General features: G+C 43.1%; 1 protein-coding gene across 3 annotated transcripts in view; it reads right to left on the bottom strand.

Moving 5' to 3' along the window:
• The window catches only part of txnrd2.2 (thioredoxin reductase 2, tandem duplicate 2), a 78,953-nt gene extending 53,885 nt beyond the window's left edge, over positions 1 to 25,068 (bottom strand). For 2 of the 3 annotated variants that reach the window (XM_059654927.1, XM_059654929.1), the window contains exons 1-6: positions 24,973 to 25,068; positions 24,200 to 24,265; positions 16,441 to 16,497; positions 9,468 to 9,612; positions 1,855 to 1,929; positions 1,613 to 1,691 (exon numbers count right to left, since the gene is read on the bottom strand). In XM_059654927.1, the coding sequence (XP_059510910.1) occupies positions 1,613 to 1,691; positions 1,855 to 1,929; positions 9,468 to 9,612; positions 16,441 to 16,497; positions 24,200 to 24,265; positions 24,973 to 25,042 (492 nt within the window). In that variant the 5' untranslated portion in view covers positions 25,043 to 25,068. The remainder of the gene's footprint in view (positions 1 to 1,612; positions 1,692 to 1,854; positions 1,930 to 9,467; positions 9,613 to 16,440; positions 16,498 to 24,199; positions 24,266 to 24,972) is intronic. The other variant, XM_059654928.1, reaches the window with a different exon arrangement.
• Between the last annotated feature and the right edge of the window lie 1,280 nt (positions 25,069 to 26,348).

Genomic DNA, 26,348 nt, shown 5'->3' with positions numbered 1-26,348 from the left:
ACTCTGTGGCATTCTCATTGTCTTCTCACCTGTTTGTGTGTCATCCGCAAACTTGGCGATAGTTCATTCATTTCAGAAAAATTTAAATTAACAAAGTACAATGTAAATAGCTAAGATCCCAGCACTGATGCCTGTAGTACTCGACTAATTGGAGGTTGCCATCCTGAAAAAGCTCCCTTTGTCCCAACTCTGTGTTTTATTAGTTAGCTAACCCTCTATCTATGCTAACATACTGTCCCCTACACCACGAATTCTTATAGGAGCCTAAGATCGTACCAAGTAGCTGTACGTATGGTACCTTATCTAAATGCCTTTTGGAAATCCACGTATATTCTATCTGTTGGTTCCCTTTTGTCAACTGTGCCCATTACCTCCTCAAAAGAATTCTAATAAATTTGTCAGGCATGATTTCTCTTTCATCAAGCCATGTTGATTCTGTCTGATCACATCATGAATTTCTAAATGCTGTTATTTCTTCCTTTATAATGGATTTTAACATTTTCTCAATGGCAGAAGTTAAGTTAATTGGCCTATACATACTGACTTTGTGTTTGGCTCCATCCTTTGTAAATAGAGGGTATTGTATTGGTAGTTTTCCAATCCTCAGGATTTTTCCGGAACCTCAAGATTCTTGTATGATTACCACTCTCTCTGTAACTACTACCTTTAAGATCCTAGCCATCAGTTGCAGCGGAACTTATCAGCCTACAGTCCATGAGGGTGTGAGAACTTTTTCACTACTGATAGTTATTATGTTTATTTCCTCCCATCCTTTAACTCTTCGATTACTGAGCATTTTTTAAATTGTTATTAATGTTCTCTACCATGAAGACTGATGCAAAGTCGATATTTACCTCCCTTACCATTTCCTGGTTCCCCATTATTATTTTTTTAGCCTTGTTCTCAAAGGGCCTTTGTTCATTTTGGTGTCTCTCTTCCTTTTTATATATATGTAAGGAAGCTCTTACTGTCTGTTATTATATTACTTGCTTGTTTGCCTTCAGTTTATTTTCTCCCTCTGGATTTTTTGATCAACTTTTGTTAGCTTTTAAAACTTACCCAATCCTCAAAAGTGTAGAATCATTAAAATTAACTTCTGGATTTTCAAGTTTAACTGCGCATGCATAAACTGTCAGTTTCATTGATGCAATAACAATGGACAAAAAGTTATGTCTTAATTACCACTGCAGGTTTTTCTAACCTAACTGCCCTCAAATCAGTGGATTTGAGTCACTGAAAGTAGTAAAATATTTCCTTCTTAATTACTCCTTGTCTCTATTCTAAATATACAAACATAAAAGGCAAGAAAGGAAATGAAGGTAGCTGCTCTCTGGAACAGCAGTCGCTCTTCATAAACCTGGCTAGCACCAACAACAAGGCAAAGAATGTGGTTACTTAAGAATCTGTGTCCAGTGAAGATTTTAATCTTAGGGGCTGACAGACATTGTTTTATAATTTTACAAAAATTTGTCTTTGATGCTCCTTCCACCAACAGCACAGAAACTAATTTGGAAACACAATCGATTGCCTATAAATCATTGATTTTCCTCTGTTAATACAAACAGTTTAAAGTATCAGTGACGGTGCAAATATTGAAGTGCACAAGTTATACCTTTTCACCTTGCTTGGATTCCCCTTGGATGGTATGTTCGTCTAGAAAAACACCTTTGAGATTCATATATTTCACCTTCCTGTGGAAGATAAGGAGAGGTTACATGATCTGTTCCAAAAACAAAGTAACCCAAATGAAATTTGATTTTGAAAGAAAAGTGTTGCAACTTAACTTGCAGAAGAAATAGAAAAGGCTGTGTAAGTGTCATTTAGAAATTACGAGATGATGTAACCCATATTCACCTATCTTGAAGTTGCACTAGATGTCCCCAGTTTAAGGATTTCACATGGTTTTGAACAGCTTGAGCCATAGTATTCCTAAACAGGAATGGAAACTGTTAGTTACTTACATCCCAGATAAGAGCAAAACACTTTGGATAATGGAAATCTGAAACCAAAAAAAATGGAAATTCTCAGCAGATTAATCAGCACTTGTGGAGAGGGAAATAGAAGTAAAATCTCAAGCTGGTGATCCATCATTAGAACTATCATCAGCTAATATCAATGCAACGCTTACACATTGCACCAATGCTAGCACTGGAATCAGGAATTGCATTCCTCAACTTAAATCGTGAGATTATAGCATCAATAAAACGCTGCTCGAAGTGCTTGTTTTTACTTTCAAAGTATCACTTGTACTGCCCTGCGAGGTGTGCTCTGACACCTTCAAATGTTGCTGATTGCAGTAGACTAAGGGTGAATGTAGTCTGTTTCCAATTCATGTACAGTGAATGTTAATTCCTTACTGTTATGCCTTCAGTGTTGTAATGTAGGAAACTGTGCAAACTCCTACTAATAGGAATGATTATATCATATATATTTTAGTGATAGTGATGGAGGAGTAAATATTGGCTAAGATACAAGGAAGAACTCCACTATTCCTTTTCAAAACCGTGTTACAGAATAATCACACCCACCTGTGACACTGGATAGAGCAGTTTAGTGCTTCATCCAAAACATAAATATGTAATGCTTTTCATGACCTCTGAACATCCCAAATCACTACACAGGCAATGAACACTTTTGAAGTTCCATCCATTGTTGTAGTCAAAGCTCCTCTAAACTATGTGGTGACGTTCCATGCACAGCGATTAGCAAGCTGATGCAGATCAAAAGTGACTGTGACTTTGGAAGTCCACGCAGAAGAGAAATAAATTAAGAGGGAATGCTGGCTGTAGTGCAGGGAAGACAGCAACCAATTTGTGTACAGCAAGTTTCCAGAAACTGCAATGTGGTAATATTCAGAATGTGCTTTTGTAATGTTGATTCAAAGTATCTTACAGAACAAAAATCCATTTGGCCCATCAAGCCAATACTGGCTTTTCGACAGACTGAAGGATAAATATTGTCCAGGTCACTGAAAACTCCCCTTCTCCTCAAAATATTGCCAGGGGATATTATTTTACAACTACCTGTGAGAGTAGACAGGGCCTCCAATTAAGGTGGCACCTGTACCTCCCCCACTACAGCACTGACAAGTCAACTCTACTCAGGTTTTTGAAGCAGAACTGGAACTCACAACAATCTGACCCAGTGGCAAGAATATTACCCTTGAGCAAAGGCTATATGCCAGAGTTAACTTTCTGGTCATAGTGGTCAAATGCAAGATGAAAGCATATAGTAAATAGCAGGACCCTGAGCAGCACTGATATAGGGAAAGATATTACGGCACAAGTCCGTAGCTCCTTGAGTGCGGCAACACAATTGGATAAGGTGGTAAAGAAGGCGTGTAGCATACTTGCCTTCATCAGTCATGGCACTGAGCATAAAGATTAGCAAATCATGTTATGGCTGTACAAAGCTTTAGTTAGGCCATATATGGAATATTGTGTACAATTCTGGTTGCCACAATGTAGGAAGATGTGGAGACTTTGGAAAGGGTTCAAAAGAGGCTATCAGGATTCGTTCTGGATTGGAGTGTACTAACGCTAAGGAAAGGGTGCACAAACTGGATTGTTTTCATTACAATGTCAGAGGCTGAGGGATGATAAAATTATATAAAATTATGAGGCATGGATAGGGTGGATAGTCAGAGTCTCCTTACCAGGATGGAAATGTCTAACGATGGTGGGCAAAGGTTTAAAAGTAAGAAGGGCAAGAGTTTACAGGATATGTGTGAGGCAAGTTTTTTTTTAAAAATCACAGGATGGCAGGTGCTTAGAACATACTTTAGGGGAGATAGGAAAAGCAGATACAATAGCAAGGTTTAAGCAGTGTTTAGACAAACACATGAACAGGCGGGGAACAGAGGGATATGGACCATGTGCAGGCAGATGGGATTATCACAGTTGGCACAGACACAGTGGGCCAAAGGGTCCGTTCCTGTACTGTTATACATTTTTCAATCAACCTGCCCGCTATTTGTTTATTGCATGTCAGTTCAAAAGTCGGCAGGTCAGAATGACTTCCCCATCTCGTTACGAGATGTCAGGCAACACACATGGAAGACTTGTCACTAGGTTTACAGGAAAATGATCAGACCAATATTCTTTATATTCCTTTCATTTTGCAAAGCGAACTAGTGCCTCACTGCCCAAAAAAGCCTTCAAGTGCCTGGTTAGATCGTTAAATTGGCACCACACAAATTCAAAAATGGATTAACTTACTTCCATTTGATGTTGTTAAGATGCATAAACTCCTTTGAAAATTAAACAATTTTTTTAAACGTTTAACTTTTATTGTCAGTTTATGTGAACAGCCAAATGCATAAGTTTTCTTCCTCACTCTTCAAACATTACACAGTTCATTTATTAAAGAACAAACACCATAAATATTAATCCAGGTCTCACGAGTACTGATTTTGCAATATCAAATATTATAGCGATCTGCTGACATTAACAGCAGAAACCTTCCCGAAGGCTAGTTAAATTGTGTAGTTTCTCTCAACGGAAAGCAATTTTTGCTTTCTATTTTTGAAATGGCATACTGCAATTCGATTAGCTGAAACTCTGATATGCTGTGGAATACTTCTCGGGAGGCCATCTCGAATGCCTTTTACAACAATAGGGCAGCGGTTGAATTCTTAACATCTATTTTGACTTTTTTTTTCCAATATTAGCAAAGGACCATTCCACTGGTTAATAACTTCAGAAATGTAACCTGCAGTTAAGACTGTCATTTGGCTCATGCTTACTCAATTGCAGAAACTGCATATACAGTGTCTCAGCTTTCTTAGCATCAAGAGGGAGAGTAACTGGAAGAGCAGATTACTCTGCAAATCTGCCATCATATGTGGGGACAGGACTGAAACTTGAAACAGTTTTCTAATATTTCCTGTTTATATTTCTAGCATGGTATATACCTGATAATGTGGAAAATTGCCCAAGTATGTCCTGTACACAAAACGCAGGACAAATCCAACCCGGCCAATTACTGCCCCATCAGTCTCCTCTCAATCATCAGTAAATTGATGGAAGGTGTCACCTACAGTGCTGTCAAGCAGCACCTGCTCAGCAATAACCTGCTCAAAGATGCCCAGTTTGTGTTTTGCCAGGGCCAGTCAGCTCCTGATCTCATTACAGCCTTGGTTCAAACACGGACAAAAGAGCTGAATTCCAGAGGTGAGGTGAGAGTGACAGCCCTTGAGATCAAGGCTGTATTCAACCGAGTGTGGCATCAAGGAGCCCTGGCAAAACTGGAATCAATGGGTATCGGGGGCAAACTCTCCAGTGGTTAGAGTCATAACTGACAAATAGAAAGATGGTTGTGGTTGTGGGAGGTCAATCATCTCAGCTCCAGGACATCTCTGCAGGAGGTCCTCAGGGTAATGTCCTCGATCCAGACATCTTCAGCTGCATCATCAATGACCTTCCCTCCATCTTAAGGTCATAAGTGGGGATGTTCGCCAATGACTGCACAATGTTCAGCACTATTCATGACTTCTCAGAAACTGAAGCAGTCCATGTTCACATGCAACAAGATCTGGGCAATATCCAGGGTTGGGGTGACAAGTGGCAAGTGACATTCGTGCCACACAAATGCCAGGCTATGACCATCACCAATAACAGACAATCTATCCACCGTCCCTTGACATTCAATGGTGTTAACATCACTGAATCCCCCACTATAACATTCCAGGGGTTACCATTGACCAGAAACTCAACTAGACTCAGCACATAAACGCAGTGGCTACATGAGCAGGGCAGAAGTTGGGAATACTGCGGCGAGTAACTCACCTCCTGACTCCTCAAAGCCTGCCCACCATCTACAAGGCACAAGTCTGAATTGTGATGGAATACTCCCCACTTGCCTGGATGGGTGCAGCCCCAACAACACTCAAGAAGTTTGACACCATCCAGGTCAAAGCAGCCCGTTTGACTGGCACTACATCGACAAGCATTCACTCCATCCATCACCAACGCTCAGGGGCACCAGTGTATATATCTACAAGATGTGCTGCAGAAATTCACCAAAGACCCTCAGACAGCATCTTCCAAACCCATGACCACTTCTGTCTAGAAGGACAACAGCAGCAGATACATGGGAACACCACCACCTCCACGTTCCCCTCCAAGTCACTCACAATCCTGACTTGAAAAATATATCATTATTCCATCACTGTCACTGAGAAATCCTGGAATTCCCTCCATAATAGCATTGTGGGTCAACCCACAGCAAGAGGAATGCAGCAGTTCAAGAAGGTAGCTCACCACTTCTCAAGGGCAACTAGGGATGGGCAAAAAACGCTGGCCAGCCAGCAATGCCCACATCCGACAAATGAATAAAAAAATTAGTTTCTTGCCCTTTTCTTAGCCCAGTGCAGACAAGACCAGACAGTTCCTACGATTTTCATCCCGAACTTGAATTTAAATTATTTTGGATGATTAGTGAAGAATTGATAAATAGTATAATCAAAATACAATAAATTTATCAATTGACCATAATAATTCATAAATAATAAGCCATATGTTACAGACCAAGTTTAAGAAATTGAAACAACAGGAACATGTTAGACACAAGAGATTGATAGAGTACAGAATCTGTTACAAAACAATAAAACGTCATATTGTGTAATTTCCCTGGAAAATTACACTGTCAATCTGTCTGACCTTTGATATAAAAATGAATGCTCACAGGTATTTCACTAACATTACCACATGGGTGGATAAGTTGCAAACAATATTCAAGCCATGTAATTGTCAGACATTATCTCCAGCAAGAATCTAACCATCTCCCCTTGACATTCAACAACTGAAAGCACCACCTTTTGATATCTCAAAGCCTGCCAACAAAGGTGCAAGTTAGGTGTATGCTGGAATACTTGCCTAGATTTCTGGAGCTCCAACACGCTCAAGAAGGTTGACACAATCCAGACAAAGCAGCCCATTCAATAGGTACTCCAACCAACATTAATTCCCCGTACCATCTGCAGGATGCACTGGAATAACTCACTAAGTCACTTCCTTTGAGAGCACCTTTCAAATCTGTGACTTGCGCCACTAAAAAGAAAGGGCATAGATTTATGGGAGCACCACCGCCTGAAAGGCCTCCTCCAAGCAACACATCATCCTGACTTGGAACTATAATGCCCCCTCTTCACTGTCGCTGAAACACCCTTCGCCACTTCCAGCACTGTGAATGTATTCACACCATACAGATTGTAATAATTCAAGAAAGCAGTTCAACACAACCTTCTCAAAGGCAATTAGGGCTGGCAACAAACACTTGCTTTGTCAGTGATGCTCACATCCCCAAGAAGGAATAAAACAATTTGGTTGGAAAAGCAGAGTGTCACAGAAGGTTCCTTAATATCTAAAACCTGATTAAGTACACACATTAGTTACATCCTACAAAACAATACAAAGCAAAATCATATGGGGTCAACTACTTATGGCTGAGATAAGGAGAAATGTATTGTGAAATTTTTGAATTCTTTATCCATTCTGGAAAAGTTTGGATGTACAGACAATGAGTACATTAAAAACAGACGTTGACAGATTTTGGATAATAAGGCAATCAAGAGGTACTGTGAAATTGTGGGGAGGTGAAGTGAAAGTTCATCAGTCATAATCTTGTTGAATGGCAAATGGTTTCCCTCAGCTTCTACACTTCTAAAACACAGGTAACGTTTCCAATCACACAACTGTGCAAATCTAAAAAGGTGTTGAGAGGCACAGATACTATTTAGTAGGTGATTAACATGCTTGTAACTAATGAGCTGTAATATAGTGACAATCTTAGTCATTCAAAATCCCAAGTAGCTGGTCTGCACCAATAAGGACACTTATCTGCAGTCCTGGTTGAGTAAGGTTAAGTCAATGTTTTTAAGTTTTCCTGAACCGACATTAGACAACAGAAATAGTTTATGTGATGCAAAAAAACTTCCACGAACCAGGGGAGACATTTTGTATTTGGAATAATCCTATTAACTGTGATTTACCGCAAATAAACCTAAAAATGAGCAACTTTTATATTTCAAAAGTGACATTTCCAAGTTTCTATTACAATAATTCATACACTTACTTCTGTGCCCTCACGGTCAGGCCAGCAAGTTATTTAAATGCATCGCTCCACCCAACTCCTACCAATTAATTAACAGGAACAGAAGTAAAGGAGGTCAGGGATATTATAATTCTTCGTAGCAATTTTGTTTTTAAATGGCTCCGCTAGTGAAACATTTTAATCAAGGTACATGTTATGACTGGTAGTTTTATGCTAACCACAAAAGCTCCTAGTTATCTGGGAGTGTAAACATTAATTGCACTTCTCATTACCCATACTGCACAATAAATCACAGTCAATTGCATGGCAGCACTCCAGATGCTCCAGGTGCAAGGAAAAGAGAAATTATTGCTTGCACAAGGGGAAAAACATTCAAGTTACGATGTAGTAAAGTTGCCTAAATTACTTGCATTACCTTATGGTTTTAATAATAACAAAAAAAAAGCATGCACGGCATCTCACATTTAGGTGAACTGCTACCCATGTTACCACACATCAATTAGTATCCAGTGACAAGGAGAGGTAGAGAGGAATTAAAGGGGCCAATTGCACATCTTCGTCTGTAAGTTTCAGGTTAACAATTTGAAGCTTTCTGGAGGCTGAGACAGAAATAAACAAACTGGCTCTAACAATGCAAAAGCACAACTTACAAAGCAAAACCACTCAAGTATTTGCAATTATAACGGAAATAAACTGTATTTCAATGATCTCATCCGTGTGCCATTCAAAAACTCTTCACAATTAACTATCAATGGGGGAAGTGTACTTAAATTAAACTGCAGATCTCTCAAACAGTAAATGAGAAGAATGACCAATTAATGTGCTTATGATACTGTTGTTTTAAGTAAGCAACGTTGGCAATGCAACTAGAGCAACCTGCTTGTCTATGATTAGTAACACAGGATCTTTCACACACCCCTGAGAAGTGCTGGACATCTCATTAAAAGAGGGGATCTTAGTCAAAGCAGTGCTCCCACAGTACTGCCCTGAAGTGACCTCCTAAATACACTCAAGGCTTCTTTTGGAGGTCAGGGTTGAAATCTCAAAATTTTCTGACTCTGCGGTTAGAATTTTTCTGAGTCATGCTGACACTTGCTGACTGCAGACAGAAGGAGACAAATTATACCTCATTGTTTCTAAGCATCATTCCCTATGAACAGGGGAAACAAAGCAACACATTCTCAGGTTTCTGCCAAAATGTGTGTCAGCAAATACCTTGGAAGCATGAACAACCACTTAATTCTATGCTCCTCTTAACGTAAGGGCTACTTGCACTCCTCTCATGATGTATTATTCGACAGTGTGTATAATCCATTCTCCCAGAATAAAAGTCTCACCTTCAGCTGTAATACCCACCATCAATAAACGATCAAATAGTTAATGCTATTTATTTTCACATTAAATTTTGAACATACCAGTCATGGTGTCCGGGTAAGGGTAAATCCCAGCCATAATTCTTGGCATCTTTAATGGCACCCCCCAGCACAGCTGCATGGTGCATTAGCTTTTTGGGAATACAACCCACATTGACACAAGTTCCACCAAGACCCCATCTAGTGCCTGCAAGACAGCAAACAATGACATACTATAAAGGTGCAAATTTTCTTGCAACAAAATAGATTCTAAAGCAAAAAAAATAATGGAGACTGAATGAAGAAAACAAAAACTTTATTCCTCCAATGCTTTCCCTCCCATCAGGACATCCCAATGCATTTTTTTTTACACAGGCAGACCGGGACTCAGGTTAAATCTCATCCAAAAGATGGCTGTTCCAACACAGCAACAGGCCGTTAGTATCAAAATGGTATGGAAAATATTCAGCCTGGAGTCCGGTTACTAGTGGTGTGCCTCAAGGATCTGTTTTGGGACCACTGCTGTGTGTCATTTTTATAAATGACTTGGACGCAGGCATAGGTGCATGGGTTAGTAAGTTTGCAGATGACACTAAAGTTGGTGGAGTGGTGGACAGTGTGGAAGAATGTTGGAGGTTGCAGGGAGACTTGGATAAACAGCAGAATTGGGCTGAAAGGTAGCAAAAGGAGTTCAATGTCGATAAATGTGAGGTGATTCACTTTGGGGAGAATAATAGGAAGGCAGAATACTGGGTCAATGGAAAGATTCTTGGTAGTGTGGATGTGCAGAGGGATCTTGGTGTCCATGTACATAGGTCCCTGCAAGTTGCCACCCAGGTTAATAGTGCTGTTAAGAAGGCTTACAGTGCGTTAAGTTTTATTTATAAGAGGGATTGAGTTCCAGAGCCGTGATGTCATGCTGCAACTGTACAAAACGCTAGTGCGGCCTCATTTGGAATATTGCGTACAGTTCTGGTTGCCCCATTACAGGAAGAATGTGGAAGCATTGGAAAAGGTGCAGAGAAGATTTACCAGGAAGTTGCCTGGTCTGGAGCACAGGCCCTACGAAGAAAGGCTGAGGGACTTGGGTCTGTTCTCACTGAAGAGAAGGCGGCTAAGAGGGGATTTAATAGAAACATACAAGATGACCAGAGGATTAGATAGGGTGGACAGTGAGAGTCTTTTTCCGAGGATGATGACGTCAGCTTATCCGAGGGGCATAGCTACAAATTGAAGGATGATAGATTTAAGACAGAATTCAGAGGCAGGTTCTTTACTCAGAGAGTGGTAAGGACGTGGAATGCCCTGCCTGCCAATGTAGTTAACTCAGCCAAATTAGGGGCATTTAAACAGTCCTTGGATAAGCATATGGATGATGACGGGATAGTGTAGGGGGAGGGGTTTAGATTAGTTCACAGGGTGGGCACAACATCAAGGGCTGAAGGGCCTGTTCTGCACTGTATTGTTCTATATTCTATGTTCTATAAAATGTGAGACCAGATTATGCATTCAAATCTCAGGAATAGGTCTTGAACCCCGAATAATCTGCTTCAGAATGAGGTTGGTTCCAAAGAATTGAATCAGATGCTAAGTAGTTACTTTTCACATAAATCACTGCCACTGCAACAACAGATGCACTTAGTGCACATTGCAGTAACAGTGCTGGCAAAGTGACTGCCTGGAATGGCACAGGTAAGTGTGTCATAGAATGGGACCAACTGAGATTTATTTTCAAATGTTTGAAATCTACTCAATTGCCTTTTTGGAATCACATTCAAACAGCTCAGCAGTTCGCGCTACTGCCTCACAGTGTCAGGGACCTGTGTTCAATTCCAGCCTCAGGCAACTACATGTGTGGAGCTTGCACATTTTCACCGTGTCTGCACGGGTTTGCTCTGGTTTCCTCCCACGGTTCAAAAGATGTGCGGGTTAGGTGGACTGAGCACGCTAAATTTCCCACAGTGTCCAGGGACGTATAGGTTAGATGGATTACCCATAGGAAATGCAGGGTTCCAGGGATAGGGCTGGGGGCTGGGTCTAGGTGGGATGCTGTTTAGAAGGTCGGTGTGAACTCAATGGACCAAACAGCATGCTTCCCCACTGTAAATGGGCAATGTCTTCCGGTTCCATGACGATGTTGATGGCATAGACTTCCTATCCCAATCCAGCAGCAGGAGCTCCAGTGCAAGTGAAATTGATTAGCAGTTCACACATTTATGTTAATCAGGAAAACACATTTTTTGTTTAATTCCCTCCTCCTGTCCTGCTTGCAGCTTCTCCTGCCAGAGAGTCTGCTGTCAATGCTATCCACCTTAGTTTGTCTTGTGCCATTCTCACACATCCACTGTAACACACCTGCAACCACTGTGTGACATCTGTCAACTAAATTCATTGAGGCTGACCCTGCTTTCCACAACCTTCCCTTTGCACTCTCATTTCAGGTCTGATCAAATGGCCAAAATACTAAAGGCTTCATTTCACATTTTTTTTGAAACAGGCTTTGTGCTCTTGCAATTTCAAGTACCTCTTCATTTCTCTGATGACCCATGTGTGGATTTTAAGTAATGTGAGTGATAATGGGAACTGCAGATGCTGGAGAATCCAAGATAACAAAGTGTGGAGCTGGATGAACACAGCAGGCCAAGCAACATCTCAGGAGCACAAAAGCTGACGTTTCGGGCCTAGACCCTTCATCACACCCTCTGTCACATTGATGACTGCATCGGCGCCACCTCTTGCTCCCAAGAGGAGCTCGAACAGTTCATCCACTTTACCAACACCTTCAACCCAACCTCAAGTTCACCTGGGCCATCTCCAACACATCCCTCACCTTCCTGGACCCCTCTGTCTCCATCTCAGGCAACCAGATAGAAACTGATGTCCATTTCAAGCCCACTGACTCCCACAGCTACCTAGAATACACCTCCTCCCACCCACCCTCCTGCAAAAATTCCATCCCCTATTCCCAATTCCTCCGCCTCAGCCGCATCTGCTCCCAGGATGAGGCATTCCACTCCTGCACATCCCAGATGTCCACGTTCTTCAAGGACCGCAACTTTCCCCCCCGCAGTGGTCGAGAACGCCCTTGACCGCGTCTCCCGCATTTCCCGCAACACATCCCTCACACCCCACCCCGCCACAACCACCCCCAGAGGATCCCCCTCGTTCTCACATACCACTCCACCAACCTCCGGATACAACGTATCATCCTCCAACACTTCCGCCATCTACAATCTGACTCCACCACCCAAGCCATTTTTCCATTGCCACCCTTGTCTGCTTTCCGGAGAAACGACTCTCTCCCCGACTCCCTTGTCCGCTCCACACTCCCCTCCAACCCCATCACACCCAGCACCTTCCCCTGCAACGGCACGAAGTGCTACACTTGCCCCCACACCTCCTCCCTCACCCCCATCCCAGGCCCCAGGATGACCTTCCATAGCAAACAGATGTTCACCTGCACATCTGCCAATGTGGAATATTGTATCCATTGCACCTGGTGTGGCTTCCTCTACATTGGGGAATCCAAGCAGAGGCTTGGGGACCGCTTTGCAGAACACCGCCGCTCGGTTCGCAACAAACAACTGCACCTCCCAGTCGCGAACCATTTCAACTCCCCCTCACATTCCTCAGACGACATGTCCATCATGGGCCTCCTGCAGTGCCACAACGATGCCACCCGAAGGTTGCAGGAACAGCAACTCATATTCCGCTTGGGAACCCTGCAGCCCAATGGTATCAACGTGGACTTCACAAGCTTCAAAATCTCCCCTTCCCCTACCGCATCCCAAAACCAGCCCAGTTCTTCCCCTCCTCCCCCCACTGCATCACACAACCAGCCCAGCTCGTCCCCTCCCCCCAATGCGTCACAAAACCAGCCCAGCCTGTCTCCGCTTCCCTAACCTGTTCTTCCTCTCACCCATCCCTTCCTCCCACCTCAAGCCGCACCTCCATTTCTTACCTACCACCTCATCCCGCCTCCTTGACCTGTCTATCTTCCCTGGACTGATCTATCCCCTCTCTACCTCCCCACCTATATTCTCCTCTCTACCTATCTTGTTTTCTCTCCATCTTCGGTCCGCCTCCCCTTCTCTCCCTATTTATTCCAGTTCCCTCTCCCCATCCCCCTCTCTGATGAAGGGTCTAGGCCCGAAACGTCAGCTTTTGTGCTCGTGAGATGCTGCTTGGCCTGCTGTGTTCATCCAGCTCCACACTTTGTTATTGTGGATTTTAAGCATATGTCTTATGGGAAGAACACTTGTACAACTAAGCTTAATATATATTTTGTATCTTAAGAAGGGGGATACATGATAATAATTTCATTTTGAATTGCACTTGTTCATCTGTAGTAACAGGAGCAAGGAGACACAGAAAAACACAGAGGAGTCAGGGTGTAAGGCATGAGAGTACAAGACAGAGTGAGTGTGAGTGAGACTTAATGCGAGTGTGCACACACACCAGGGAGTGGAGACAGCAGCGTTAAACTTTGAAAGTTAAATTTAAGGAAAGAAAGGATCTACCATCAGCCAACCGCAAAGGAACGCTCAGTAGAACAGGCCAAACATCGGCTGAAATCAAGTTGGATTTAAATGGGTGGTGCAAGTGCTACATGAAGAAATGCGAGGGAAGAGCTGCCCAAGGAAGGTACTGCGGATGCCGGAGATCTGAAACAAAAACAGGAAATGCTACAGAGCCTCAGGTCATGGAACATCTGGGGAGAGAAACAGAGTTGGTTCCAAAGAAGAGTTGTACTGGACTCAACATGTTAAATTTGTCTCTCTCTCCTCAGCTGCCAGATCTGCTGAGTTTCTCCAGCACTTTCCTTTTATTTCTGGAAAATGGTGGAGTTGAGTTGCAAGGAATGGCAGACAAACTTCAAGCCAGTCAGGTATAAGAAAATCAGAACTTGTTTTGTGTCCTGGATCAGGGCTTCGCTCAGCAGGAGAGCTAAAGTTCAGCTCAAACTGGGCAGCAAAATTGATGTTTGCCAGGAGACCCAAGATGCTGCAGCCAACTTTCAACATGTTGGTACAACTGGTTTTGTCACTTTCATCAAGGAACAGTTTATTATTCATGGTAATTTAGGGAAATACAAAGATCGCAGTTGGATACCTCGACATGAAGTCCAAATAACGTCATCTTATTTCAGTCTCTCACTGGTTAGCACTGCTGCCTCACAGCACCAGAGATTTGGGTTTGACTCCACCCTCAGGCGACTGTCTGTGTGAAGTTTGCACATTATCCCCGTGTCTATGTGGGTTGCCTCCGGATGCTCCAGTTTCCTCTCATAGTCCAGAGATGTGCAGGTTAGGTGGATTGGCCATGCTAAAATTACCCAGTTTCTTGGGTGGGAAATGCAGGGGTAGGGCAGGGGGTGGCATTCTCTTCGGAGAGTTGGTGTGGACTTGGTGGGCCAAATGGCCTGCTTCCACACTGTAGGGATTCTAATTGCTGTGCATCCAAAGAAATTTCACTCATTTTCACCACCTGGCCATATCTGAGAAATGGTCACTTGGGCAAGGCAGAGAATGACTTCAGACATGTGGACATTTGTGGAACTGAACCCAGGTCAAGTTGAGGTCTTTCAAAGATTTTGAGGGGGGGGGTGGGGGATGAAATGAGAGAGGCAGAAAGAAAGAAGTAGAAGACAAAAGAACTACTTGTCAGAAATAAGTCACAAAATTACATGACACTATCTTATCTAAATATGTATTCACCATTTGTCATCACATTAGAGATTACTTGAGGGGATATACAAGGATGGCACCAGAAATGGAAAATTACTGTGAGAAGGAGAGATTGGAAAGGCTGAGGTTATCAACTTTGCAGAAGAGAAGGCAGAGTGAAGATTTAATTGAAGTTAGGGTGGTACGGTGGCTCAGTGGTTAGCACTGCTGCCTCACAATGCCAGGAACCCGGGTTCAATTCCAGCCTGAGGTGATTGTCTGTGTGAAGTTTGCACATTCTCCCCATGTCTGTGTGGGTTTCATTCAGATCCTCCGGTTTCCTCCCAACAGTCCAAAGATTTGTGCAGGCGAGGTGGATTGATCATACTAAATTGCCCAAAAAGTGTTCAGGGATATGTAGATTAGATGGGTTATAGGGGATTAGTCTGGGCGGATGCTCTGAGGGTCAGCGGGAACTTAGATAACAAAGTGTGGAATGGGATGAACACAGCAGGCCAAGCAGCAACTTAGGAGCTGTGGGAACTTGTTGGGCCAAAGGGCTTGTTTCCACAGGATAGGGATTGCATGATCTACAATTCTATGAAGTGCACAAAATTAATAGTGGCCGAGGGGGAGTGGAAGGACCAATTCTTTGGAAGAAAGATCAACAAACAGGGGGCATATGTTGAAGGATTAGAAAGAAGTTCAGGAGTTTTTCATCAGAGGGTGATGGGGACGGGCACTCACTGCTTGATGGGTTGACAGAGGCAGAAAGACACATCACATTAATAAACTACTGGATCTGCACTTGAGGCACCCTAACCTACAAAACTATGGACAAGAGCTGGAAAGTGGGATTAAAATTGTATCAGAGATAGTAGGAACTGCAGATGCAGATTCAGAAAATTCTGAAGAAGGGTCTCGGCCCGAAACATCAGCCTTCCTGCTCCTCTGATGCTGCTTGGCCTGCTGTGTTCATCCAGCTCCTCACCTTGTTATCTTAACTGGAAAGTGGGAATCAGTTGCATAACTCTTCTTTAAGCTGACAACAAATGGGTCAAAAGGCCGTGCCTTCAACGCTTCTATTATTTCTATGTTAAGTAGTCAGGCCATAAGCCTTAATTTAGTGAAGTAGTTGCATTCATCTAAAATACAGTTCCAACAAGAAACTTGGAACTGGAACATATTCCAGCACACACTGGCAGGACTGTCTGAGTGACTTTTGTGGTAATTTTTTATTGTTGATTGAAGACAATAATAAAAGCAATGCAGTGACAGCACTCAAATTCCAATGCCATACCATTTGAACTATGATGTCAAAATTCAACAATAGACAGATGTAACTGAACCATCCGACAAGGGAATCTTACCTTTAGGGGATGGCTTCACAAAATCTAACACTGCTACTTTTCTGCCATACTGGGCCGCTAGTGAATTAAAGACAAACAGTGATTAGGCTCCAGATCTACTTTACACAGCAGCAAAAAAAACAGTAACTAGGAGAATAATACGATAGCGGTGTTGGGAGGTTATGCCACTCTCCACATTTCACTCACACACCAACCTCTCACTGGTTTGCACAGGAGATATTGGAAAAAAATGCCTGGTCACTCTCTTGGGGACAATGTATGGTACAAGGGAAGGTGCAAAATACGTTAGAAAGAGGGAGAATTTTGTACCCTGGTATACACTTTTTAAGATACACTAGCAAATGCACAGAAGTGTCAAATTAGTCACATTCCTTTTTCAATAGGCTTGACCCAGTGAGGCAATTCATTGCTGAGGTTCCCATTTCCCAAAAAGGAAGTACTCCACCTGGTGAAGATAATAAAATGTGAGGCTGGATGAACACAGCAGGTCCAGCAGCATCTCAGGAGCACAAAAGCTGACGTTTCAGGCCTAGACCCTTCATCCGAGACCCTCAGATGAAGGGTCTAGGCCTGAAATGTCAGCTTTTGTGCTCCTGAGATGCTGCTGGGCCTGCTGTGTTCATCCAGCCTCACATTTTATTATCCTGGATTCTCCAGCATCTGCAGTTCCCATTATCACTACTCCACCTGGTGGTTTAATTAAGAATTCTTTTTGCAGACAATTCATTTATTTGTTTTGTTACTTAAGCAGACAGAACCTTTGCGTGTAAGATGGTGATAAGACAAAGGTGCATGAGTGGGTGGAAAACTTGAAAAGTCAGCACAAAACAGCTCTGTCCCTTGAGTGGCTGAGTGTATCTTGAGGGAGCAACTTGAACTAATCCAGAACACAGCATAGTTTCCCTCAAAATATATGCTTATTCATAAAATGCTTCAACAGTACATTACATAACTTTTCAAATTAAATTTTACAGTATGATAAAGTTTAATTAATTTTGATACAGTACATGGCTGTATGAGTTATTTGCAAGCCACTGCACCTGCACCAGCTCTCTGAAAGTCATCCACTTGCCCCTGCTTTCCTTTACTTTCCCGGCATTCTTTATCCAGGGAGCTAGAGGCCAGAATGCGTAGAAAGCAGTGAAGCAAAATAGTAGAGATTCACTAAAGGAAATCTACGAAAGTGTGAGGGAGAAAGATATTTTAAAAATGATGCTAACAAGGAGATGGAGAATGAGAAGAGGCTTGTGAGAATTATTTCCAATAATATGGTCCATTTGGAACAAATTGCCTGTTTATAACAGTGGAAATTTATAGTACATTTACATTTTGCTTTTTCAAAAATGTATTCCCTTGCCTCTTAAAAGCTATTATGGATATTATATTGATAATTGTTCCCTATGCAGCATTCGGTTTCCTAACAATCCTTTTCTCCTAACCTGCTCCCTAGATACCTATGTTGAAAATAATTTTCCTGAATTACCTTTCCAAAATCTCTGAGAGACCTAGCTTTAACCTCTTCCATTCTAAAGGAGAAAGCGTCAGTATATTTTGTTTCCCATCACAAGTAAAGCCTATTAATGGTATTATCTTAACAGATCATGGTTAATGCCCAGACCATTTCTATGGTCTTGATAGCATTCCTAAAGTAAGACATCCAAAAGTGGATTTAACATAATTTAACCCTGGCACAACCAGAGATGTCTACAGGTTTAGCATCACCTTTTGCTGTTTGTACTTTGTATCTTTTTTGTAAAACCTAAAGATCTTATAGGTTTTATTTTTCAGTTTGATTAACTCATCCTTCTGCCTGTATTTAAAATTCTGCACTGTCAATTTCCTGCCTTCAATATTTTGAGATTTTAGTATGCGCTTATTTAAACATAAAGTCCAATCAGTGAAGTGAATTAGTTTTGATTTATTCATGGGATATGAGCACAGCTGACAAGTTTCAACGTTTACTGCCCATCCAGTGGAATGGTGTTAGGACACTCCAAAAGGTAGTTAAGATTCAACCATATTGCTATGACACTAGAGTCATATGTAGCTGAGAGCAGATAAAGACAGCTAATATCCTTCCCTGGAGAGCAGTGAAGCAAATGGTGTTTATAACAATCAATGATCACCGTGTTAACTTTCAATGCTAGTTTTACCTAATTAACTGAATTTAAATTCTTCACCATTAAGTAGCAATTTAAACTTACGTCTTAATCATTAGTCCTGGTCTATTAATCTTAATGAGACCTATTTACTAATAACACCACTCCTTGTTCTTCCCTTCCACTTACCACAGCACATGCTACTCAAAACTTATAAACTTTTGAGTATTTGCACAACAACAATAAAAGCAAGGAAATAAAGCATTTTAACATAATTTAGCAAAATATCTGATTTAGACTGACCACCACAGCAAAACACAGAAAAAGAACTTATTTTTCATAATTGAAAACAATAAAAGGCTGGAGATCACAGCGGCTCAGGGAGCATCCATGGAGACAAAGCAAGCTAACATTTCGAATCTAGATTTAGACTCTTCATAATGTTATCACACCTCAAATCCCAAAACAAATCACAGAAAGTTAATTGTTTTGAATAGCAGGCACAATTCCTGAAGCAAATTTAACCACTCATTGAGCTGCTCACACAGTGACGTGGGATAAGCATTCAAAGAAATTTGGATTTGGCCAAAATGGTGAGATTGTTAGCCAGGACGCTGGAGGAACAGCATCTGCAATGGTGGCATGAGAATATTTGGTCAAATTCCTGGAACTCCCTCCCTAACGCTACTGTAGGTATACCAATTTAATCTGGAGCTGTACGAGAAGTTGATGGGTAATTATGGATGGGCAACAAATATTGACCTAGGCAGCAGCGGCTACATCCAACAAATGGATTAAAAACAAAAGTCTCTGACATTTACCCAAAAAGGCAGATAAGGCATGAGTTGAAAGTTTCTTCTCAAGGATGGTGGTTATTGTTACAAATAAATTGCTTGCCTGCTGGAATATATCAAGGCTATTCACAAAATAAATTTTTTAAAAGGTTATTTAAAAGAAAAATTACCATCAAAAGATACAGAGAAACCAAAAAAAGTAGCAATATGGTAGGAAACAGGTACATAGATAATTAGTTTATTAAAACATGAATCAGAGTAACTTACACTGAAGCACCCCATGTGCTAAAAAGTTTAATATTTTATTTTTGTAGCACACCATAATTTTGGCCAGTATTTTAACCCACTGTGCAGAAATCTTTGTACTCAGTAACATAGCTCCATCAACAGGTGTATTCAGGCACCTTAAATAACGTAGTGAACAGTTAGAGGAAAAGGACGGAAGGGTTGTATACTACACTCTGGCAAGTGGTTCTACGTTACACTTTGGAAACAGTAAGTAAGATTTTCAAGTGGGGAGTTCTTCCAGATATTATCATTAATACATTTCCTGTTTGGTGATTACATTCGTAGTGAAGTCATTATGCAACTGGATGGACAGACTCGGGATCATTTAACTAATCAAAATTGTGAACAGAGAAAAACCTAACATTTGCCCAAGTCTTAAAGCCACTGCAATCTAAATGATTGCTCAAGTTATAGTTCTGGTCATGCGACAGAAACATGGGGGTATTGAAAGTGATAATATGATCGAATGTCAGGGAGCAGGGATTGATTAGATTCGCTGCTGGCGACAGTCACTGCCTGACACTTGTCTGGCACAAATGTTACTTGCCATCCAATACCAAAAACAAACGATACTGCAGACTGCGCAATCATTAAACATCCCCACTTTCAATCTTATAAAGATTAGATTCCCTTCAGCGTGGAAACAGGCCCTTCAGCGTGGAAACAGGCCCTTCAGCCCAACAAGTCCACACCACCTCTTGCAGCATCCCACCCAGACCCATCCCCTGAGAACCCACACAATCCTGAACACTACGGGCAATTTAGCATGGCCAATCCACCTAACCTGCACATCTTTGGACTGTGCGAGGAAACCGGAGCACCCGGAGGAAACCCACGCAGACACGGGGAGAATGTGCAAACTCCACACAGACAGTTGCCCGAGGCTGGAATTGAACCCGCGTCCCTGGCGCTGTGAGGCTGCAGAGTTAACCACTAAGCCACCGTGCCGCCCGGTGATGGATGCAAAGTCATTGATGAAGTAGCTAAAAGTGATTGGGCCTGGGATACTATCCTAAGGAACTCACACACAAGTATTGGAACTGAGATGATTTGCGTGGATGAGCCTTTCTTTTTGTAGTTTGTTGTTTATGGGCATAGACATCACTGACTAGGCCAGTATTTAATGCCAATCCCAAATTGCCCTGGAGAAAGTGGTGCTGATGACCTGCCTTCTTGGACAGCTGCAATCCTTGGTAAATATGGACATTCACACTGCTGGCTGGAAAGGACTTTGGAGATTCTGACTCAGCAATGAAGCAAATGCTATATTTCCAAGTCAGAATGGCAGGTGACTTGAAGGGGAACGCATAGGCATTGGTATTGCAATGTGCTTGCTGGCCTGGTCCTTCTGCATGTTGCAGATTTAGAAGGAGCTGTCAGAAGAGTCTTGGGTGAGCTACTATAGGGAATCTTGCAGACAGTACACACTGCTGCTACAGTATGTCAGTGGCAAAACAAGTCCATGTTTTAAGGTGGTGGACAGGGTTCCAATCGATTGGGCTGTTTTGGCCTGAACAGTGCCAGGCTTCTTGAATGGTGTTGGAGCTGCACTCATCCAGGCAAGTGGTGAGTACTCCATACTTTATACTATGTAGATGGTGGACAGGTTTTGTAGAGACAGGATGCGAGTTACTCACCACGGAATGCCTACCCTCTGAACTGCTCTTCTTGCCACAGTATTTATACAGCTGGTCCAGTTCAGTTTGTGGTCAACTGCACTACCCAAGAGGTGATAGTGGGAGATTCAACTATGGTAATACCATTGAGCATCAAGGGGCTATGGTTAGATTCTTGCTTGTTGGAAATAGTCATTGGAGGACACTTTTGGTGCTTTTCAGCCCAAACTTGAATGTTGTCCAAGTCTCACCACATTGGGATACAGAATGATTCATAGAACATAGAACAGTACAGCACAGAACAGGCCCTTCAGCCCACAATGTTGTGCCGACCATTGATCCTCATGTATGCACCCTCAAATTTCTGTGACCATATGCATGTCCAGCAGTCTCTTAAATGTCCCCATTGACCTTGCTTCCACAACTGCTGCTGACAACGCAGTCCATGCTCTCACAACTCTCTGCGTAAAGAACCCGCCTCTGACATCCCCTCTATACTTTCCTCCAACCAGCTTAAAACTATGACCCCTCGTGTTAGCCTTTTCTGCCCTGGGAAATAGTCTCTGGCTATCAACTCTATCTATGCCTCTCATTATCATGTATACCTCAATTAGGTCTCCTCTCCTCCTCCTTTTCTCCAATGAAAAGAGTCCGAGCTCAGTCAACCTCTCTTCATAACATAAGCCCTCCAGTCCAGGCAGCATCCTGGTAAACCTCCTCTGAACCCTCTCCAAAGCATCCACATCTTTCCTATAATAGGGCGCCCAGAACTGGACGCAGTATTCCAAGTGCGGTCTAACCAAAGTTTTATAGAGCTGCAACAAGATCTCACGACTCTTAAACTCAATCCCCCTGTTAATGAAAGCCAAAACACCATATGCTTTCTTAACAACCCTGTCCACTTGGGTGGCCGTTTTAAGGGATCTATGTATCTGCACACCAAGATCCCTCTGTTCCTCCACACTGCCAAGAATCCTATCCTTAATCCTGTACTCGGCTTTCAAATTCGACCTTCCAAAACGCATCACCTCGCATTTATCCAGGTTGAACTCCATCTGCCACCTCTCAGCCCATCTCTGCATCCTGTCAATGTCCCGCTGCAGCCTACAACAGCCCTCTATACTGTCAACAACACCTCCAACCTTCGCGTCGTCTGCAAACTTGCTGACCCATCCTTCAATCCCCTCATCCAAGTCATTAATAAAAGTTACAAACAGTAGAGGCCCAAGGACAGAGCCCTGTGGAACACCACTCACCACTGACTTCCAGGCAGAATATTTTCCTTCTACTACCACTCGCTGTCTTCTGCTGGCCAGCCAATTCTGTATCCAAGCAGCTAAGTTCCCCTGTATCCCATTCCTCCTGACCTTCTGAATGAGCCTACCATGAGGAACCTTATCAAATGCCTTGCTGAAGTCCATATGCACCACATCCATCATGAGGGAGGGACAGTCATTGGTGAAGCAACCGAAGATGTTCAGGGTCAGGACAAAATCCCGAGGATACCTGCATTGATACTTCTGGACAGAGATAACTAACCACCAATAACTGTAGCCATCTTTCTTGGTGCTAGTACTAAGGTAACCAGAGAAATTTTCCTGATTTATACTGAAATTTTGCCACAACTCCTTGATGCCAAACTACATCAAATGCTTGCCTTGTTCTAAAGGCTGACGCTTTGTCTTTTGCACTTGTGGTGAGCTTTGCCATTGTTCAGCACAGGGATGATCATGGGTGTCCTTTTCCCTTTAGTTGGCTAATTCCCCAACACTATTCACAACTGTATGTGATAGGACTGCAGAGAGCTTTGACTGAGTCCCAGAGGTGTAGGATTGCTTTACTATGTCTACAGAATACTACTTAGCAGCATACAATCCCGTGATACCCATGTGTGATTTAACACCTCGAGTTTTAAGAGAGGTCTCCTCCTGCTCTGGGCACACTCATGGACTTCTCTCTGAATCAAGGCTGGACCCCCTGAATGGTAATGGCATAGTGAGAGATATGTCAGGATGTGGGTTTATTTTTAAACAAGTGACTTAGAATCCCTGCAGTGCAAAAACAGGCCCATCAGCCCAACAAGTCCACACCAACCAGCAGAGCTTCCCTCCCGGAACAAACCTTATTAACTCAACTAACCTACACATCCCTGAACACATGGGCAATTTAGCATGGCCAACCCACCTAGCCTGCACATCTTTGGATGGTGGGAGGAAACCACACAGGCAGTTGCCTGAGGCTGGACTTGAACCCAGGTCCCTCGTGCTGTGAGGTAGCAGTGCTAACCACTGAGCCATCATGCCACCATGAAGGCATTTCACACATTTGCCTTCATTGCTCAGACCTTTTGAGCATAGGAGTTAGGGCATCATGTTGAGGTTGTACAGGACATTGGTGAGGCCTCTTCCAGAGTACCATGCGCAGTTTCTGTCACCTTGGTAGAGGAAGGATATTATTAAATTGGAAAGGGTTCAGAAAATATTTACCAAGATATTGCCAGGAAAGCGTTTGAATCATAAAAATAGGCTGGGACTTCTTCCACTGGAGTGTAGGAGGTTGAAGGGTGGCCCTGTAGAAATGCAGAACCCTGTAAAATCATGAGAAGTTTGGATGAAATGAATAGGAAGGATCTTTTGCCTGAAGTGGCAGGAGTTCAAAACTAAGGGGGCACTCTTTTAAGCAAAGAGGGGAAAACTTTTAAAAAAGACATGAGGAGCAACTGTTTTATTGTACAGAGAAGGATTCGTGCACAGACTGAATTGCCAGATGCAGTGGTGAACGCATGTACAGTTACAATAAATAGAAAAGGTTTGGAGGGAGATAGGCCAAGCGCAGACAAGTGGGACTAGTTTTGTTTGAGGACATGATAGGTGTGGACTAGTTGGAGCAAAGTGACTGTTTCCATGCTGTATGACTATATCTTCAAATTTTAAGCACTCTGTTTAGCGTAAATAAATTATACCTTCTTTAGAACAGGCAAGGCCACCAGAACCACCTCCAATCACCAACAAATCATACTCATATTTCCCTGAAAATTAAAAAAGCCACAGTGAAAAATCAGTCAACGAGCACAGAATGTTCAAGATAGATTTACAACAGGTCATTTAGGATGGGTTTGGAGGGCGAAGCGATAGGGACAAAAACAGAGTTGGGGGCAGAACAGACAGAAAAACTGGGGCGGGCAGGGGTGGAGTGAGGGCAGGGGTGAAGGGGCAGAATTGGGATGGGGTGAAGGGGCAGAATTGGGGTGGGGTGAAGGGGCAGAACTGGGGTGGGGTGAAGGGGCAGAATTGGGGTGGGGTGTAGGGGCAGAATTGGGGTGGGGTGTAGGGGCAGAATTGGGGTGGGGTGAAGGGGCAGAATTGGGGTGGGGTGAAGGGGCAGTGTGGGTGGGGTGAAGGGGCAGAATTGGGGTGGGGTGAAGGGGCAGAATTGAGGTGGGGTGAAGGGGCAGTGTGGGTGGGGTGAAGGGGCAGAATTGGGGTGGGGTGAAGGGGCAGTGTGGGTGGAGTTGGAACAGGGAGAAGGGGCTGGGAGACTGAGATGCTGCTGGGCCTGCTGTGTTCATCCAGCCTCACATTTTATTGTCTGGGAGACAAGGGGCCGAGTCAGGGAGGGGCCTGGGGGAGAAGGGGCCGTGTCGGGGGGGGGGGGGGGGGGGGGGGTAGTGTCCATTCCCCCAGCCCCTGGTTCCCTTCCCGCGCACCCGCCCCGTATCCCCACGGGGTCTCCCACCTGACAGACCCCGCACTCCGCGGCCCCGCCCCCGCCACCGGAAACGGCTCCACAGCCTCAGCGCCGCCATCTTGTCCGGCTTGAGGACCCCAGGCCGCCTGCCCGTCTCACTGCCTGACGAGATTTCCCACTTCAGTTTGTTTTAATTTTTAAACACATTTCTCCAATTCCTGTGCAAATAAATGTGAAACCTCTCTGAAGATGAAACAATGTACTTACAACTTGTGATACTGCCCAATCTGTTGGTGAGATGTATTAATTTCCCTAGTTACACAATTTTGTTTATATTTATTTTAACCTTTAACATCTCATTGGTTATTTGTTAATGTTTTTTCAACATGCTTGCTTTATGAAATATATTACCTGTCGACTTGCTTGAAGTCGTGACATCCGTTACCTTGCCAAATAACAGCAGCTGTCATGATGGGCTGAATGGTCTCCTGTGCTAGCCCATTCAGTAATTCTCAGGATAGGATTACAGTCACTGAATTATTTACCTGGCGTCTGCAAGCCTCAATATAAAAATCATCACAGCACCTTCACCTGTCTCTCCCTCTCCTTGACCAAGCTTTTGGACTCCTCTTCTCAAATATTATGTGGTTTGGTGACAAATTTCATTCAATAATTCTCTAATGAAGCACTTTGGAATGCTTTAGATGCTTCTGCAACTAAAGGATGTTACAGCTATTTTTCCAACATTGTGCTTTTGGGCACTGTCACCTGTTGTGCAGTTGGTAGCAATCCCACCTCTGAGGTAGGAGGTTGAGAGTTCAAAGAGCATTCAAGAAACATGAGCACAAAAGTCTGGGCTGATACTCTGTACCAAGAAACCTGAAGTGTAAGAGATGGCAACTTTCAGTTGAGATACCCATATCCATGTGTACCAAGACATGTAAAAACATTTGGCCTGATGGATAGCAGGAAACATTCACATCACTGAAGTGCCAGGAGACACCATCACCAACAAGAGAGAATCCAAGAGGAATTTTTTAGCCTTGTATTTCACCTCCTGACTCCCCAGATCATGCCCCCCATCTAGAAGGCATAAGATGGAATAGTCTCAACAACATTCAAGAAGCTCAACACCATCAAAGTTAAAGCAGTCCATTTGATTGGCACCCCATCCAGCATCTTCAGCATTCACTCCCTTTTTCAATGACACATCACAGTCGCAGTGTTTAATGCATACAAAATGCACTGCAGTTATTTGCCAAGCTCTTTTAACAGCTACCATTGCAAACCGAAAATGTCTACCACCCAGAAGGCGAAGGGCACCAAAAAGGTGGGAACATTGTCCCCTACACATTTCCCACACACCATCTTAACTTGGAATTATATTGATATTCCTTCCCTGTTGCTGGGTCAAAGACCTGGAA

The sequence above is a fragment of the Stegostoma tigrinum genome, chromosome 26, assembly GCF_030684315.1.
Source record: "Stegostoma tigrinum isolate sSteTig4 chromosome 26, sSteTig4.hap1, whole genome shotgun sequence".
In the NCBI taxonomy this organism is placed as follows: Eukaryota; Metazoa; Chordata; class Chondrichthyes; order Orectolobiformes; family Stegostomatidae; genus Stegostoma; species Stegostoma tigrinum.
Note: the sequence above shows the minus strand (reverse complement) of the source record. Positions and strands in the feature narration are given on the sequence as shown.